This window comes from Diceros bicornis, chromosome 25, assembly GCF_020826845.1.
Source record: "Diceros bicornis minor isolate mBicDic1 chromosome 25, mDicBic1.mat.cur, whole genome shotgun sequence".
NCBI lineage: Eukaryota > Metazoa > Chordata > Mammalia > Perissodactyla > Rhinocerotidae > Diceros > Diceros bicornis.
Window position 1 is genome coordinate 40,089,488 of NC_080764.1, and position 19,492 is coordinate 40,108,979.

Sequence of the window (19,492 nt, forward strand, 5' to 3'; positions counted from 1 at the left end):
TTTTTTTTTTTTTTTGGTGAGGAAGACTAGCCCTGAGCTAACATCTGTTACCAATCTCCTCTTTTTGCTGAGAAAGATTAGCTCTGGGCCACCATCCATGCCCATCTTCCTCCACTCCATATGGGACGCTGCCACAGCATGGCTTGACATGTGGTGTGTTGGTCCAAGCCCGGTTCCGAACCTGCGAACCCCAGGCTGCGGAAGCAGAGTGCATGAACTTAACGGCTATGCCACCGGGCCAGCCCATAGTCCATGCGTTTTTTAATCAGTCCATTTGCTCGCTGAAGTTCCTTCCATTTCACTTGCTAGATGAACAACTGTGTAATCTTGGACTGTCTTAGTCACAAGAAGATCTCTTTATGTCCCCATTGATATTTTAGAACTTTCTACCCACTGCTGTTATGCCCTTATATGATCATTGTTATTTGTGGACTAGCCTCCTATATTATAATGTGATCTTTTCCCTTCCCTGTATTCCTAGGGCCTTGGCATATATAGTTTTTAGTGTATATAATATGAAGAGTAGCTGAAGGAAGTAGGAATATTTAGCCTAAAAAAGAATATGTGAGACTTCTTGGGAGGAAAAAGTCTTCATAATATTTAAAGGTTATCAGTTTAGAAAGCGATTCCATTTGATATGTGGAGCTTCAGGAGGCAGGGGATAGAAATTAAAGGAAGACATTTTTGCATATACAATTTAGAGAAAGGTAAGTAAAATGTTTTGTACTGTAGCTAATACATAGTAGGCTTTCAGTAAATGGTAACCTATTTTTTTTCTTTTTTGCTTTTTATATTGAAGTATAATTAACATACAATAAAATATACAGCTTTTGAGTGTACCATTCAATGAATTTTTACACATGTATATGTGCCTGTGTAAAAATGGAAAGATAGGGAACATTTGCAGTCCTCCAGAAAGCTTCCTCATGCCTCTCCCAACATTTTCCCAGAAATTTAACCATGATTCTGAGCTTTATCACCAGAGAGATTAGTTTTACCTGGAAACCTACAGGATGTATCCTTTGTGTCTGCCTTTTTTCACTCATCTATATGTCTTTGAGGATCATCCATTTTGTTGAAGGTAGCAGTCGTTCTTTTTGTTTGATGTTCTTTTTTCATTGGTGTGTAGGATTCTATTACATGAATAGAATCTCCCCATGCACGTACACCCCACCTCGTTTATTTATCAATTCTATATAACTTTAGTAGATACTGTTGAATGGTTTTCTGAAGAAGTTGTGTCAATTTTATACTTGACACTAGCAATTTGGTTATTTCTCTGTATTCTAATAGAATAGGTTTAATATTTTTCATTTAAGAATTGTCTTAGGTATTCTTTTTATGTAAACACTGCCTATTCATTGTAAACATTTTGAAAATAAAGGAAAATTTAAAGAAAATAAAAATTATTTATAGTCTCACAACTGATGATAATGACTGTTAACCTTCAGTATATATTATTCTAGTCTTTTTGTGTATATATTTTTTAGTAAAATTGAAACCATATTAGGCAAACTGTTTTGCATCCTCTTTTTAAAACAATATGTTGTGAGCATTTTCCCATATCCTTTTGTAAAGAATTATTTCTTATTTGCTTCACGTTATTCTCCATTTTTTAAAAACAATCCTATTTGTATTAGATACATTTATTGAGTTTTATATTTTTATATTGAAGATAAAAAATCAGAATACTGTTTTGGAGCCTATCGGAATTAAAAGAGGTAGAGAGAAAAGGAGAAAAGAATTTAATCAATATCTTTTCTCAAGGAAAATTAATGATTAAGCTTATAAATAGGTGTAATATTATTTAAGCCACTGTAACTCTTAAGCTGTTTCAAATAACATTTTATAAACTACTGTCTAATATAATAGAATTTTGATGTTTCTTCTTTCATTATTAGGTAGCTATGGTTTTCAAATCTTTCCTACCCTTGCTTTAACCACCACCGCTTGTAAAGCACAGTTCTTTTCCCAAGCAGTGTATACTTAAAGTCCATGTGAATGGTACTTATATATTCATTTACCATCTGCTATGTGTAAGGTATTTTTTTGGGAAATTTGGGACCTTGCCATCAGGTGGCTTATAACTTGTTCCAAGAATCATGAACACGTAACAATGTTAAACGTGTGAGGGATTTTTAGAGATATGTAACCCACCAGCTTCTTCCTTTCACTTGAAAGATAAAGATCCCAAAGTCCAAAAGATTACATTACTTGTCCACAGGCGCAAAATTTGTGGCAGAACCAGAACTAAAGCCTAGAGCCAAAAGCTATGATTCCCCGTCAGTGCTTTTCCACTTTAGATGTAAAGTACTTTGTCTATAGTGCTTTTCTTGCCACCAACTTTGTCATTTTTTCTCTAAGAAAATGCTACTAAAAGCATTTTCTTTTGCTTTTGTGATAGGTAAAGGAAAATTGGTTTCATTTATTAAGTGCCTAAAATGTATGATAACCCTGTCACGGAGACTGCAAATAGGTGAGAAATATGTCGATGAAATAGGAACATCTGTGGAAAGCAGTGTTAAGTGTGGAAAGAGCTTATTTTTTGGAATCTGAACATCTGTTAGAATCTCAGCTCTATCATTTCCTGCCTATGTGGCTTATTCAAGCCACTTAATCTCTTTGAATCTTAGCTTTCTCATTTAATTCATTCATTCATTGAGCACCTACTACATGCCAAGAACTGTATAATGTCCTGGGGATACAGCAAAATTCCTGCTCTCGTGAGAGTTTTTGTGAGGATAATGTATATAAATCAGTAAAACAGATAAAGCACCGATTAGACTACCTGGCACTAAGAAAGCATTTATAAATGTTCCCTTCTTATTTACTATCGGCTCTGGTTCTCAAACTTTTTCATCTCAGGATCCCTTTATACTCTTAAAAATTATGGAAGGACCCCACAAGAGCTTTTGTTACTGTAGGTTGTGTGTATTAATATTTACAATACTAGAGGTTAAAACTGAGGATTTTAAGTATTCATTCATTTTAAAATAACAATACTTTACTCATGTTACATGAATAACTTTTTTGTGTGTGTGTGAGGAAGATCAGCCCTGAGCTAACATCCATGCCAATCCTCCTATTTTTTTGCTGAGGAAAACTGGCCCTGGGCTAACATCTGTGGCCATCTTCCCCCACTTTATATGGGATGCCACCACAGCATGGCCTGACAAGCAGTGCATCGGTGCGCGCCCAGGATCTGAACCCAGGCCGCCAGCAGTGGAGCACGCACACTTAACTGCTATGCCCACGGGGCCAGCCCCTACATAAATAACATTTTTTAATTAAAATAACATTCATTTGCTCTTGAAAGCTTGAGTTTATAATTGGCAACAAATACTGTTAGTTGTTTTTCTTGAAATGACAGACTTACTTTGTTCATTTTCAAGAAAATTTCTACCAGAAATCCAAGTTAGACCAACTATAGTTTGTCGTTGAAGTAAAAATGATATTCCATGAAAAAGTGGCTAGTTCAGCTTGCAACTCAGTTGCACAGGGGCTTTTTCTCAGGGCAGTCATTGTGCTCAGAAGAAGTGCTTTATGCATACTTCTTATCTCGTTCCACAGAATATGAAAAAGATGTGTATTCAGGGGTCAAAATTTAATAAAATTTATAGTTTTTACTGCTTTGTCAAGGACATTCATAAGTAAAGATAGCTTTTTTTTTTTTAACTATAAGTGCATAGCGGTGAATACAATGACTGTCAGGGGAGTTTTTTTTGTCACTGCCGTGATTTGTACTAAGGCACAAGCAGCTTTACCACGAGTGCTTTTACACCCTCAAGTGCACGTGTCAACACAGTGAAGAGGGGAAATACCATCTTAGTATTATTTTGAAAATAGTTTTGACCTTGTCAACTCCGTGAAAGGATCCCACTTCCCTCAACAGACCACATTTTGGGAACTACTGCTATAGAGGATATTATTGGTACTTAATTATAATGATTTGATTGTTTGTATTTTAATATGTACTTGTTTTCCTCATGGAGTTGGCATAAAGAGTCTAGTCACATACAGTACTGTTGTATGTATATGTAAGCAAGAACTCTTACATTTTAGTTAGTACCATTGGCCTGTTTTATGGCAGTACAATCAAGATACCAGCAGACTGATTTACAGAGGATATTTATGTTATAAAAGCTGCAAAGTAGGAATTTAATTCTATTGATGTATTATTGGGAGTGTTGATTCAGAGTTTTTCTAATCATGCTTTCTATTTTGTTTTTAGGCTTGCATTGATGACAATGTAGATATGGTGAAGTTTCTGGTAGAAAATGGAGCAAATATTAATCAACCTGATAATGAAGGCTGGATACCACTACATGCAGCTGCTTCCTGTGGATATCTCGATATTGCAGAGTAAGCCAGTTCTGTGTTTACTTTTATCCAAATACTATTTTAGATACCTGAGATTTTATAGAAACTGCTGTTAAAGATAAATGAGTGAACTCTTATATTACCTTAATTCACGGAAATTGTTCTTCCCAGGAAAGAGAATAGTGGTTCTTGGCAATCCAAATATTGAATTTCTCTGTGTGAGATCCTCTTCCTATCTCCTCACCCTTCTTTGGCTTTTGATAGTTTGTATTGATATGAGTAATTGTACACATTCTCCATCCCCACCTCCTTTCTTTTGAGTCCATGTGAAGCATTGTCAAATGATTTAAGGTTAATATTTAGCGATCTAGTCTATTGCTATGTAATCGTGAATTGTTAGGGGAAATTAACAATAAACTCCATTAGGTTACTTTGCTATAGGGACAATATGATACATAGTTCTCCAATTAGTCAATATATTTATGCTTGCTTAGTTTTTATTAAGACTGTTTTATAAAAATGTTTTTAGAAAATTTAGTGAGAAATAGTCATTGTATTCTTAACTCCCTTAATGGGTGAGTACTTTCCAATAAAATCTGATTCTTTAAGCATTTAACATGGAAGTATAGATATCCTGACAAAATAATATTTCAGTAAATTATTTTATTTTTTCTTAACACTATGTATCCAACACCATAAACAGTTTCTGCTCACATCAAAACTTACCAATGAATAACTATTAAATGTGGGAGTCCTACTCTGTGACTCTCTCTTAGTAAGCCTTCATAGTTTTATTTCTTTGTACATTTCACTTCTTTTTCCCCATGTGTGTATTGGAGATATGATAGATCAATTTAAAAGAGAGGCAGTGTGGTGAAATGAAAAGTACTCTGGCCTGGGAATCAGAAGAGCTGGGTTACTTGAGTTTTATTACTAACTCTAACACTAACTGCACTATAGCTTTTGGTAATTTGTTTTCTCTTTCTGGGCCTTGATTTCTTTATGTGTAAAATGAGGATGTCTTTTTGCCATTGCAGAACAACAGTGGTTGTTCATAATTATAATCATGGTTGTCAAGTTCCTTGCTCCTTTCTGTTGTTTCCATGCTCAACAGAGAACTTGGATCTCTTCTTCATAGAAAAAAATAGCTAATGTGCAGTTATCTTCAGCTGTTTTTAAATATTTGGTCCTTAGGCTCTAGAGTCATCTGATGTGGATTACGAAGGCTTCCTCAACCACTGTCCAGGGCTATGACCTTGGGCAAGTTGCTTAACTTTTGTAAGCTTCAGTTTTCTCCTCTATAGAATGGGCATAATATTTCCTAGGTTTGTTGTGAGGGTTAATTCAAGTAACCCATCAGGCACAGTACCTGGCACATAGGAAATACTCAGTATGTGTTAACTTTTGACCATTACCTCATTTATCTCCTCTGGGAAAATGAAAACCCAACTTCTTTCTTCAGATGTTTAATTCTTGTGTTTCCTTTTTTTTGTTATGCTTCTGAGTTTGAAAAGATGATAATAATTGTCGTGAATAGTTTCCTCACATAGACTTGATTGATAACCCATTGTGTCAATTGGGATGATTTTATATGCAAGTAATAGTATCAAATTTAAAAAGACCTAAAGAGTAAGGGCACTGTTTTATACAAGATAATACATAGTTTAGAGGAAGGGTATTCAGGTTTACTAGCTACTCAGTGATGTCATTAAGGGCCTGGGTCTTTTAGACTTTTTCTGCCTTTCCCAAATATGGACTTTATTCTTAGCCTTGTCCCCTCCTGGTCACAAGATGATTGCCACAACTCCTGAATTTTGTTTTTACAAATACACATCCAAGAACAAAATAAGAAGTGGGTAGGGAGTGGAAAGTATCTCCTTCATATTATGTGTATGTCAAGGAGGGGAGCCTTCACAGAGAACCCTCTAACTGCAGCAGATTTCTCCTTGAGGGACTTCCGTTGGCCTGGGCTTGGTTATTTGCCCATGTCTATGCTGGGAAAAGCAAGTATCTGGCATATTCAGTTTTTTACGTGCCAGTAAGTATGAGGAGTGGTAACAAGCAATCTGCTGCAGGTGTTAATATTTTCAATAGAGTAACTACAACTTTTTATTTTTTTGGAAGGTAGGATGTGGAATATGTGCTTCATAAGACTTGTGCAAACAAAAGTGACCTGTTTTGGCCAAGGTTGACTAGAATTTTGCTGCTCTAACTACCTTTCTATAGACAGTTTGAATTTATGGCTGTGGTATAACTGCATTATTTAAATCCGTAGTTTCTTTGAACCAAATTAAAATTAAAAGAATGATGACTTTTCCTTTTTTGCTCTTTCTGCCATTTGAGATTCTTTTTTTAAATAATGACAGTATTTTTTTAATATTGTTTTATTGAGGTCATATTGGCTTGTAATGACAATGTTTTATAAAAGACACTTTAGTATATACTTGGTTATTTGTTAAGCTGACGATAACCCAAAAACCTTTCAAGTGCATGATTATTTTTATCAGCATTATCTCTGTCTGCAATTAATTTCACTACTGAGTAAGAGAAGTTAATGAAACCCTAGTTTTCTTGGGTCTAGAAAAATAGAGCATGGTGGCTTAAGAGATAGGGTGAAGATATCCCCCCAAATGAGAGCATTTATAGGGTAAAAGAAGGCCCTATTAATAGTGATATAGAGACAACAGTTATAAACCAGGAATGACCTAGGAAAATTGGGTTACTCTGCTAAATGAAGTATTTGGAGTTAAATTTGTTGTGAATCACTAGCTTTGTGCCCTTGGTCAAGCCTCCTTAGCCTCTACGATTAATATTATTTATAAAATGCGAATGATATGGTTTCTTCCTAGCCCTTATTTCTCATACTGCTTTCCACATTTTTCACTATGTCAATACTGGGCTACTTTTAACTCCCCCGCATTCCCTCTGGTTCATATCAATGTGTCTTTGCTCATAGTGGTTCATTTGCCTCATTTCTTTACTTGACCAGCTCCTAACAAACTCTCAAGATGTGGTTTGTATAAGGGTCACTTCTTCCAGAAACCTTTCTGATGTTCCTGGCTGATCATCATCATCTCTAACACATCAGTTGTTTACATGCTTCTTTACCAACTGCATTATGCACAGAACAGTACTAATTCATCCCTGTTGAAATGAGAGGTGAAACAGTGAAACACAGTTTACTCTGAGGATTTGGGGATGATTAGTATAGAGTGAGTTCTAAATTTTTGACCTCAATCGGAGATAGTAGGACAAAGAATGTGAGGTTACAGCTTAGTTTCTAGACATTTAACAAATTCATATCTGGTCTCTAGCCTAGCAGAATCCAAGTGAATAGATGGATGATAGCTCTTCATATTCTGGCTCAATTATTTCACCAAAATAATTACCCTCAACCTCGCCCTGCTTTTATTATTTTTTTTTAAAGATTTTATTTATTTATTTTCCCCCCAAAGCTCCAGTAGATAGTTGTATGTCATAGCTGCACATCCTTCTAGTTGCTGTATGTGGGACGTGGCCTCAGCATGGCTGGAGAAGCAGTGTGTCGGTTCGCGCCCGGGATCCCAACCCAGGCCGCCAGCAGCAGAGCACGCGCACTTAACCGCTAAGCCATGGGGGCGGCCCTCGCCCTACTTTTAATAAGGTAGAAGTCTTAGGGAAAACTTAGGATCAGGTATTGAAATGTATGCATTAACATCATTCTCTTCCTTTGGTATGCTGAATTGGTAGTGTGTGTGTTGAATTGTGGGCCCACAAAGTTCGTGTGTTGAAGCCATAACCGCTAGAACCTTGGAATGTGACTGTAGAGATGGAGCCTTTAAAGAGATGATTAAGTTAAAATGAGGCCCTTAGGGTGGCCCTAATCCGGTCTTACTGGTATCCTTTTGAGAAGAGGAAGTTTTGACATAAAAAGAGACACCAAGGGGGCCCAGCTTGGTGGTGTAGTGGTTAAGTTTGCGTGCTCCACTTCAGCGGCCCAGGGTTCACAGGTTCGGGTCTCGGGCATGGACCTACACACTGCTCATCAGGCTGTGCTGTAGCGGCGTCCCACTACAAAATAGAGCAAGAGTGGCACAGTTGTTAGCTCAGGGACAATCTTCTTCACCAAGAAAAAAAAAGAGAGGGAGACGCCAGGGGTGTGCGCACAGAGAGAAAAGACCATGTGAGGACTGTGAGAAGGCAGCCATCTGCAAGCCAAGGAGAGAAGCTTCAGAAGAAACTAAACCTGCCAACACCTTGATCTTGGTCTTCTAACCACTAGAACTATGTGAAAACAAATTTTTATTGTTTAAGCCACTTAGTCTGTGGTATTTTGTTACGGTAAAAATTCTCATTGTCACATCAAAGTATTCTTCCCTGAAATTATAGTGTTGATGCTATTGGGCTATGGATTAGAAGTAAAATTGAATAGTATGACTTTTGGTCATACTAGAAAAGGCAAACGATTATGGACCCCAAGAAACTATGTATTTAACTTGTTCCAATCTATAGTGATTAGTTATAGCTCTCTAACCATAAACTATAACTAAATTATTTATTTAAATTATTATGTACAAAGCACTGAAGACCAACTCCTCTGACTAGAGAAATAATTAGATGAAAACATAGGAGCTATACAATGGCAGCATTTTAATTTTGTCATTCTTTTTCATCTATTACCTGAAATATTTTTGTAAAAGAAACTTCCATATATCTACTATTTGGTTACCCCTAGAACAAGTTTTATAGGAAAGACAGGGTTTATTCTTTGCTCTTTCCCCCTGTATACTAATTTTTAAAATGAGTTGATTCACTAGTTACCTTCAAAAAGGATTAATTGGTGTTTTGAGATCTAAGTAGCTTTAGGAGCTCATGACTGTTTCAATCCATTACAGTTACAATCTTATTAATTAGCAAATTGTACCATATTTGGTCATCAAGGATCTTTTCATGTTGTGTTCTAAGTCCTTAGGACATGACTGAATAAAGTGATCTTTAAAATCTTCCTTGCTCTCTAGTATTACCAGATGTTCCAGACTCATCTTTCACTTTCCTGCCCTGGGTTTAGAATTACCATTTCTCCAAGGAACTCTCTTCCTTGTAATGGATGCTGGAAGTGCTCATTGCTGCCGAATTGGGCATTGTTTCCAATTCAGATTCAGCACCAAGGTGTTTTTCTTTAACCTCTTCTATCTTGTATCAGTGGTATTTCCTTTCTCTCTCACTTCATGCCAGGAACGATAGGATTAAAATAACAAGTAATTAATAATTTACTTCGTCATATATTACACATACATTAGACTGCTTAGAACAACAATACCACCACCAACAACAACCATACCATTACTGAAAGCAGTTTGAAGTTTGTTTTTTGTTTTGTTTTTTTTGGTGAGAGTGAAAGGGAACATTTCTTTTTGTCCTTAAGGTATCCCACTTGGAATATGCCGTCAAATTACTGTGTGTTGATGTCACTTGAAATAGTTCTTTTCTGTGTGGTTATGCTACCAACTAGATATACCATTGGGTTCATTGTTTAATTTTATTTATTTTTTAGAGTTTGCTTTTTTTAATTTAATTTTGTTTTATAATTTACATAAAATACCAGGTTCTAATAGCATCCCTGTCTACCACCCTGTTTCCTCCCACACCCTATAGATAACCATTTTTTAATTTTATATTCTATCCCAGTTTGTTTTGTAATATAAATATTATTTAAAATAACTATTATTTCCCTTTTGTTGATAAATGGTAGAATATCATACATGTATTTCTCTACTTTGCTTTTTTCACTTAACAGTCTGTTCTGGAGATCCCTATATAGTGGAGCAGAGAGATATTTCTCATTCTTTGTAGGTTTAGTACTCCATTGTGTAGTATGTCATTGTAGCTTATTTAGCCTCTCTCTCTTGATTACCAGTGAATGTTATTTATTTGAATGACCTCAGTTTTAGCCTTGGAATTCTTTTTTTTTTCTTTTGTAATCTTGCAAATCATAGGAATTTTTATGTTTATGTTAAAAATATTTTGTATTTGAATAGTAAAACTTAGTGATTTGTTTTATTAACATTTTGGTTATTGATGTAATTATTATTCTAGTATAATCTTTTTTGTATTTTAATTTTATCACTGCCTTTGTGCACTGTCTTTAGGCTTCCACTACAGATGTTTAAGGAATGCTTTAATCTTGAGTAGCTTTAGTGTTTGCCATAAAATTTTCCAATAGTAGAGAAAATTAGCCCTGTATTAGGCTAGCATTGTGTAGTTTCATAGTACGTAGAACGGAATATTGATTAATTAGTATATTTAATATATTTTTCTTTTTGTTTGTAGTAGTTTTAAAGATTCTACTGTTGAGGATTTCGTATCACTATAAAATACTGGCACAATTATGTAAATTCATTACTTTTTCATGGTTTCATTTACAGCATAGAAAGAGTTTCATTAGCTTTGTTACTTGATTATTAAAGAATCAGCTGTTTAAGGATATGGAAACATTAAAATACTTGTCGTGGCTTATTTATAGCTTGGCTTTTCTTCTTTATAACCTTTATTCTATAAACATCCAACAGAATCCTCAAGATTTCTTTTGGCTTATCCTTCAAAATATTTCCAGTATCTAATTTTTTCATCACCTCTTTCATTTCTCCCTGATCCTGGATACTGTTGTTTTTTGCTAGAATGATTGCAGTTGCAATAATCCTAACCATAACCATCAGCTTACCCCCATCTAGTTTCGGTGCAGCAGCCAGAATGATCCTTTTAAAATATTGCAAGTGAGATAACACCACATTTTTATTCAGAGCCTTCCAGTGGGTTCATAATGCATTCAAGGTGGAAGCCAGAGTTCTGGTGACCTACAGGGCTATGGTTTGGCCTCCTGTCACCTCTCTGACTTCATTTCCTCCGCTCTTCTCTGGGCTCTCTCTTTTAGTCACACTGTTCCCCTTGCTTAGCCTTTAAACAAACTAGGCATCTTGCTTCATAGTCTGCACCTGCTGATTCCTCTGTGTGGAATTCAGTAGTGTTGTTATTTTTGGTAAAAGAATCAGAAATTCTTACCAATTTAAGAAATATGTAAACTTTACCACCACACCTAAGAGAAACGTCTATGAGAGATGAATCTGTTTAAATCTTAGTTCTGTCAAATAATTGCTGTTAACTTTGGACACATTACCAACTTCTCTGAGCCTCTGCTTCCTCATCTATAAAATGGAAATTTTAAAAGATTATTTTGAAGATTAAATGAGATAATGTGTATAAGACACTTGACACAATATGTGGCACATATTTAGTATTCTGTCAACGTTAGCTACATTAATTGTTATTATTCGTAATACAATTTTTGGTTACTACTGTTAGTGGAAAAAAGAGAGGCTCTTGGTTCTCCTGGATTATTGTCATTTGGTCTTGGGACAACCCTAACTAGTGAGCAGAGGAGAGTGAGGTAATCATTTGTCATGTTTACTTTGATATGTGGGTATTTGAGCCCCAAGAAGAGTTAGTTGGCAGATCCATGAATTTTGGTTTTATTTACATATTTCTTTTCATAAGTGATACTTTGTTAGTGTAAAGCATACCATATATTTTGATTAGAAGTCTCAGAAGGGGAAACTAAATCTAGGGTCCTATGAAAATAGTAAAATTTTATTTGAGAGCTGCTTACTTAAATCTTGCTTACGATTAAATTAAATAAATTATATTAAACAATCATTTAATTAAATTTAATTAATCATTAAATTAAATAATGAGGTATATTTGCCTAAAACTATAAAGATAATGTTATCATACACATTCTCATTCAGTTTTTTTAAACAACTTTATGGGAATATTCACTGTTATTTCCATTTCACAGTCAGAACTGGATCCTCATTCTCAACATTCAAATTCTGATGTTCCTTCCATTATATCCCAACTGTCTCCTATACTAGTGGTAGGCATTATGAGACATAAAAATGACTGCAACACAGTCCCTAGTCTTCAGGCTTACAGATATATGTGAAGTTAATTAACTAATACTAGATAGAATAAATGGAGCAGGGGATGTACAAGGAGCACTGAGGAACAAGTAATTAACTCTGTTTACGCAAATCAGAGAAAGATTCTAGAGGAGGTTACATTAACTATTATATTAAACAATGAGCAGGGTTTTTGCATTTGGGAGTTGGGAGCTGCCTGAGAAAAGTTATGTTATTTGTGAATGAGAAATAATATATAGTAAAGCTTTTTTAACCAGCTTCCACTGTATTAACTAACATTTGCCATTTCTTTGTTAAAACATATTGACTGTTTCCCATAATGTTGTTAAAACTGAACATTGCAGCTAGTAGGCTGCATGTACTAAGCTCACTCACTTCTGTTTCCCAATTGAATTGCAAGCCTGTCAAAAGTTAGTTGTGTGTTCTAGCCTGTTAATGCCTGCTGAGCTTGTTAGTGATTGTATAATTTAGTTAGATAGCCCCAAACTGGTGAAAAGTGTACAAAAAAGAAAATCGTTGCTATAGCTAAGTTAAATACTTTGGAAAGACTCAATAAAGGCCAGCTTCTAAATATATAATTGCTATTTCATTAGATATGGGTGCAACAACTGAAAGACTGAAAGAAAAAACATCTAGAAGGATTGTGTTACTCAGATTGCTTTTCTGTTGACTTCAAGTTTTTGCTTCAATTTAAAGACTCTTTGAGGGCGGGCCCCGTGGCCTAGCGGTTAAATGTGCGCGCTCCGCTGCTGGCGGCCCGGGTTCAGATCCCGGGCGCTCACCGACGCACCGCTTCTCCGGCCATGCTGGGGCCGCGTCCCACATACAGCAACTAGAAGGATGTGCAGCTATGACATACAACTATCCACTGGGGCTTTGGGGGAAAAATAAATAAATTAAATAAATAAATAAATAAAGACTCTTTGAAGCCTTAGACAGTGAGTTATGGGTATGGTTTATGCAAGAAAGGCAGCATGGATTTAAGTCATTGGAGACATTCTCCAATATATTTTCTGTTGAAATAAATGCCTTACTTACATTTATTTTCATGTATGTATTATGTTTTACGATTCTCTATTTTAATTAGCTTTTCTGGTTAACCAAGCACATACTGGTCCTCATTGCATTGGATAAAACAGTTTGTTTGGAGTCATAGTTTTTTTGAGAGAGAACCATTAGAGGAATATGGAGAGGATAGCAGTAAGACTGGGAAAGTGAACTGGGGCTACAGCATAGAGGAATTTGTATGCTTTGCTAAGTTTGACCGATAGTGGTGATGCATTTTTAGGGATGTGATGCTCTTCCTCACTCTCTATTTTAGGAAGACTATTCTTTTTATTTTTTTCCTGCCCAAAGCCCCAGTACATAGTTGTATCTTCTAGTTGTAAGTCCTTCTAGTTCTTCTGTATGAGCTGCCGCCACAGCATGAATACTGACGGACGAGTGGTGTAGTTCTGCACCCGGGAACTGAACCCGGGCCACCGAAGCAGAGTGCACCGAACTTTAGCCACTAGGCCATTAGGGCTGGCTCGGGAAGACTATTCTTGACAAATTAGGGAGCTTGGACAAGAGAGCTGGGGCAGTGGCAGTGAGACTGTAAGTGGGGCAGATCTGAAAGAAAATTGGAAAATAGAATTGATAAGGTTTGGTGTGCTTCACTGGATCTAGGTAGTAAGATAGGAGGGAAAATCAAAGGTGGTGATAATGCTGATGATGGCTGACATTTATTGAGTCCTTACTATGTGATAGTCACTGCTCTAAGTCCTTTAACGATACATAATTTCAGTCATCCAAACAATCAAATGAAAGTATACTGCTTACTACCACCCCACTGGCCAATAGGCACAATTCTAAACCCCCAAAACTCTGAAAAATGACAAAATAAATTGTAAGTTTGGTGTAGCCTCATTTGGTAACAAACCATGACCTAAACTGATGTGAGGCTATTTATAGTTTTTTTTTAATCTCACTTACTATAAATTTATTTTTTGCAAAAAAAGTTAATGTGTTTTGTTATTGAGTGTTGTGTTAGACTCAGTGGGATTATTACATAATCTACAAAATTATCTTTCTAAAATATGAAAAATTTTGAAATTTGGGTTTGAATGAGTGAGGGTAAACCTGTATTATAATTCTTATTTTATAAATGAGACTGAATCAAAGAGAAAAATCACAAATTGCTCTCAGAACCTATGATTGGAACTTAGACAGTCTAACTTTTCATGTCTGCACTTTGAGGCATTACACTATTCTGCCTCTCTTTCTAGCCTTTATAATTGCGAAAATGATGCCATTTAACTTATTGAAGGATCTAAAGAGCAAGACTGGGGGAAGCAGAGGAGAGAGTGTAGTGGAATGTGGATTTAGATAGGCCTAATTTGAGATGCCAATGGAAAAGGTGCAATAGGAAGCCAGGAATATTTTGGGTATGTTTATAATGCATATACTGGATTTCTCTCGCAAGTATTAGCTTGGTCTTTTCTATTGGCATACATATCTATAGCATAATTGTGGAACCATGATGTCAGAAGTTAAGCAAAGTATTTGGCAGGGTGGCAGGACTACTAACAATTGGACTAATAACATGATTTATATACAAAAATAATACTTCTCCCCATGGGGTTTTGACAAATTGAAATTTTTTTAAAAAGTTAAAATTGGTAATGTTATCAACTTTGCAATTTCTTACAATTAAAAATGGGAGAGAGAGAGAATTTCTGCTTCTGGGCAGATAGAATAGGTATGCTTTTCCTTATTCTTCCTGCTAAGTATAACTAAAAACCCTGAACACTACATATAAAACATAAGAAGATTCTAAAAGGTGGAAAGAAGGCAGCAGAGCAGCTAGGGATCTCAGGACCCGGAGAATGACCTGAGGGAGAGTTTCCTGGCTTTTCTTTTTGCTGCATATATCCCACACTTGGAGCTGAAGAAGCTGATAACCCAGCACCAGTGGGCACAGGCGAAAAAAAAAGCCGCAACAAAAGCCTGATCTCTTTAGCCAAATAATACGAGAGGGGCACCCTAGCAAGACGGAAAACTATGAAAAAAAATAACCACTCTATTCCAGCCAAACACCAGGGAGAAAAAACCTTGGTCCTATCCACAGCCCCACCAGCAAACGCCACTTAGGGAACATAGATTTCCACACTTACCAGGCTGTAGTGAGGCACCCCAGCACGCCCACTGTAGTGATGTCAGAATAGGCCAGATAGAGAGCCAGCCAAGACTTTCATCCTCATCGGAGGGTTAACTAGCCCTCCCACCACTTACGGTGGAGACCATGTGGGAAGCCTGGACTTCCATCCCCGACCTGGCAGTAAGGAGGAACTCTTACTTCTCCCTGCTAGAGTGGTGTCAGAAGAGGCCTAGTGGAGAGTGAATGCTTTTCACCACCACCAAGCAGTAAAGAGGCCTGCCTCCCTCCCCTCATGGTGTCAATGGAGGCCACATGGAGAGTAGTAGTCAGGCACTACTCCCTTCTCAGCCAGGGAGGTATCAGTGAAGGCTTGGTGGACAGCCGGAAGCAATAAGGAGCTGCCCCATCTCTGCTGTCAGTAGAGACGAGTGGGGAACCTGGACTTATACCCCTACCTTGGAGTAATGAGATGGCACCTCCCTACCTTCCTCTGTTAGAGCAGGGCCAAACAAAGCCAGCTAACATAAAAGATTTAAGCAAGATCTAGGGTCTCATAAGATAATACCCAAAGTATCCAGATTTCAACTGAAAATCAATTGTCATACTAAGGAAAATCTCAAATTGAATTAAAAAAAGACAGTCAATAGAGACCAACATTGAGATGACAGAGATATTAATCTTAAAATTGTCTGACAAAGATTATAGAGCAGCTGTCATAAAAATGCTTCAACAAGCAATTACAAGCATGCTTGAAACATGAAAAAATAAAAAATCTCAGCCAAAAAAAAAGTCTGTAAAGGGCCGGCCCCGTGGCTTAGCGGTTGAGTGCGTGTGCTCTGATACTGGCGGCCCGGGGTTTGGATCCCGGGCGTGCACCGACGCACCGCTTGTCCGGCCATGCTGAGGCTATGTCCCACATACAGCAACTGGAAGGATGTGCAGCTGTGACATACAACTATCTACTGGGGCTTTGGGGGAAAAATAAATAAATAAAATTAAAAAAAAAAAAAGTCTGTAAAGAAATAGAAGATATGAAGAGAACCAAATGGAAATTTTAGAACTGAAAAGTTTAATAACCAAATAAATAAAAGTTAAACAGGCAACAGCAGAATGGAGGAGATAGAAGAAAGAGTTAGTGAACTGAAAAATAGTACAATACAAATTACCAAATCTGAGCAACCGATTAAAGTAAAATGAACATAGTGTCAAGGGCCTGTGAGACTGTAACAAAGAGCTAACACTTATGCTACTGGAGTCACAGAAAAGAGGAAAAAGAGAACATAGGTGGAAAAGTGTTTAAAGAAATGACAAACGATGGCTAAAAACTTACCCAAACTTGGCAAAAGATACAAACCTACAGAATCAAGAAGGTTAGCAAATTCCAAGCAAGATAAATCAATGCAGTCCACACCAAGACATGCCATATGCAAACCTCTGAAAACTATTAAAAATCTTGAAAGCAGTGAGAATGAAACTACACCATAGGGGGGAAAAATTGAATGACAGATTTCTCATCAGAAATCATGGAGGCCAGAAGGAAGTGGCACAGTATTTGTCAAGTGCTGAAAGAAAAGAACTATTATTATTATTTTTGTGTGTGTGTGAGGAAGATTGGCCCTGAGCTAACATCTGCCAATCCTCCTCTTTTTGCGGAGGAAGTCTGGCCCTGAGCTAACATCCATGCCCATCTTCCTCCACTTTATATGGGATGCTGCCACATCATGGCTTGCCAAGCGGTTCGTCGGTGCGCGCCCGGGATCCGAACCGGCGAACCCCGGGCCGCCGCAGCGGAGCGCGCGCACTTAACCGCTTGCACCACCGAGCCAGCCCCAAGAACTATTATTTTTAAGAAAACTTTCAAAGGTACCAGGTCAGAACTTTTGTTTGGATTCTTACTGTTACGACTATTTTCAGCTATTTTTCATTGTGGTATAGAACTTCAAAAATGAAATAGCAAAGTGCATTCCTACTGAAGACACATAAGATTATTTACACTTATTTTATAATTTTTGTTGCTCCGAGACATCTGGAAGGAAATAGCTTTTATTTATGAAGTTAATAGTGTAATGTTCTACTTACCCACCTTTGAAAAGTTCAGGTAGCTTCGTTTTCATAATTCTGTCTCATTGAATGGCTTTGAGTAATTTATTTGGATTTTCAAGAAACGATTTTAGTGGTATTCTGCTGACTTTCTGATTTTTAAAAAAATTTTTTTTGTGGTAAAAATGTATAACATTAAATTTACCATCTTAACCATTTTTACGTGTAAGTTCAGTAGTGTTAAGTATATTCACATTGTTGTGGACAAATCCCTAGAATTTTTCATCTTGCAATACTGAAACTCCACCCAGTAAATACTAATTTCCCCTCCCCTTTCCCCCCAGCCCTTGGTAACTACCTTCCTATTTTCTGTTTCTGTGATTTTGACAACTTTAGGTACTTCACATGAGTAGAATCATACAGTGTTTGTCCTTTTGTGATTGCTTATTTTGCTTAGCATAATGGCCTTGAGGATCATCTATGTGATAGAATTTCCTTCTTTTTTAAGGCTGCACTCACTGACTTTCTGATTTTTAAAAATTCATGTGTTGAATACATGAAAAATTCATATACTGGTTAAAATGACTTGTTTTTCCCAGCTCAAGTGTGTGTATGTTCTCTTTGCCTCCATAAACTGGGCTTTTGCCCAGAAACTGCAACAAGTAAAGAAGAAGTCAATAATCCAAGTTTTATATGCTAATGTCATTTGGTGAACAGTGTAGTACAAGGGGCTCTGTTAAACAACATTCTCTCAATTGCCAGAGTTTCCTTTAGGCCGCATCTCCAGAAGGACATACACAAACAAGATTCAGCAAAACCTTTGTCCACGTGGGCTTAAGCAGAGCATAGAAGTGTGAGTCCCCAGTCCCATCACGCTGAAGGCCTCATTAGCATTTCTGCTTCTGGAAGAAAAGACTGACAGTCCATCAGTCCCAAATAACAATAATAAAGCTCTACAAAAAGGAACTCTTCGATTCTATGGAGAGTTATGGTTATTCAGGGTAAAAAATATCTCTTGGGCAGATTCACTTCACTGCAGAAGTTGGTTTTGGAGTTACTTTGCAAAACCTGGTGGGAGAAAAAAGAAAAAGAAAACGAGAAAAAGTTGTGCATGCAATATAAAATGACTTCTTGATACTAGTTTTCCTGCAGTAAATAAGAAAATCAATATATGTTAAATTTTGCTGGTGAAGTTACTTTCTCCTTGCCTCTGTGATCACTATGTTCTCATTAGCTTCTAATTTAAAGACAAAATTTTAATTAAAAGATCAAATTTTTTAAATGAACTATTTCCCTTTCTCAAGCAATCTCTTCTATGGTTTGATTTTTGACAAAACTCAGAATCCGAGATAATTAATAAAGACTGTCAAAATTTGTCTTTCAAACTGAGTTAACACTGGGTAATTCTAACACAGGTAGAATCCTGCCTGCTTATCTAATATACCATATCCAAGTTACAACCAATAACTTGGTTAACAACTTGATGACTTTTGTTAGATTTTTAAATAATTTTTTAAAAATCCTTTTGGATCATGTCTTGATTCTTGATTTTGAGGTCTATTAATTTATTTATCCAAAATTGTTTATCAGCTCAAAGCTACCAGATTATTATAAATCGCAATCAACCTGGCGTTTTACCGTTTTTCACTTCTACAATTTATAAAGAATTTCATCATTCACTAGGTGGCATCTCCTGTTTTGGCCTCTTTTGTACTACTAGAGGAAATCATTAGCCATTGTCAAGAAAAAAAAAGCCTGCTTTTTTTTTTTTTATCCTGAAGCATTCAAAAAAGTTGCCCATCTGAGAAACAGCCCAATCTTCTGACTTTCATTTTAGGACTCCTATGTAAAGTCTTTGGTTTTTTTCAAGAAATCTTAAAATAAATGTGGTATATTTTTCCTAATTAGCAGTCACGTGAGCTGCTTATAATACCCCAGCTTTTTTTGTTCTGAAGAAAATCTAGCCATCTGTTTTCAGTGTCTCCAGGGTCCCTCAAAGTGACTTTCTGGTATTCCAGAAAGCGTGTATTTTGTTTCA

The 19,492-nt window shown here is 36.5% G+C and overlaps 1 protein-coding gene across 5 annotated transcripts in view; it reads left to right on the plus strand.

Annotated features, from left to right (window-relative positions):
* Positions 1 to 19,492, plus strand: part of PPP1R12A (protein phosphatase 1 regulatory subunit 12A) — a 144,312-nt gene that overhangs the window by 44,377 nt on the left and 80,443 nt on the right. For all 5 annotated transcript variants that reach the window (XM_058568730.1, XM_058568726.1, XM_058568728.1 and 2 more), the window contains exon 2: positions 4,232 to 4,362. In XM_058568730.1, the coding sequence (XP_058424713.1) occupies positions 4,232 to 4,362 (131 nt within the window). The remainder of the gene's footprint in view (positions 1 to 4,231; positions 4,363 to 19,492) is intronic.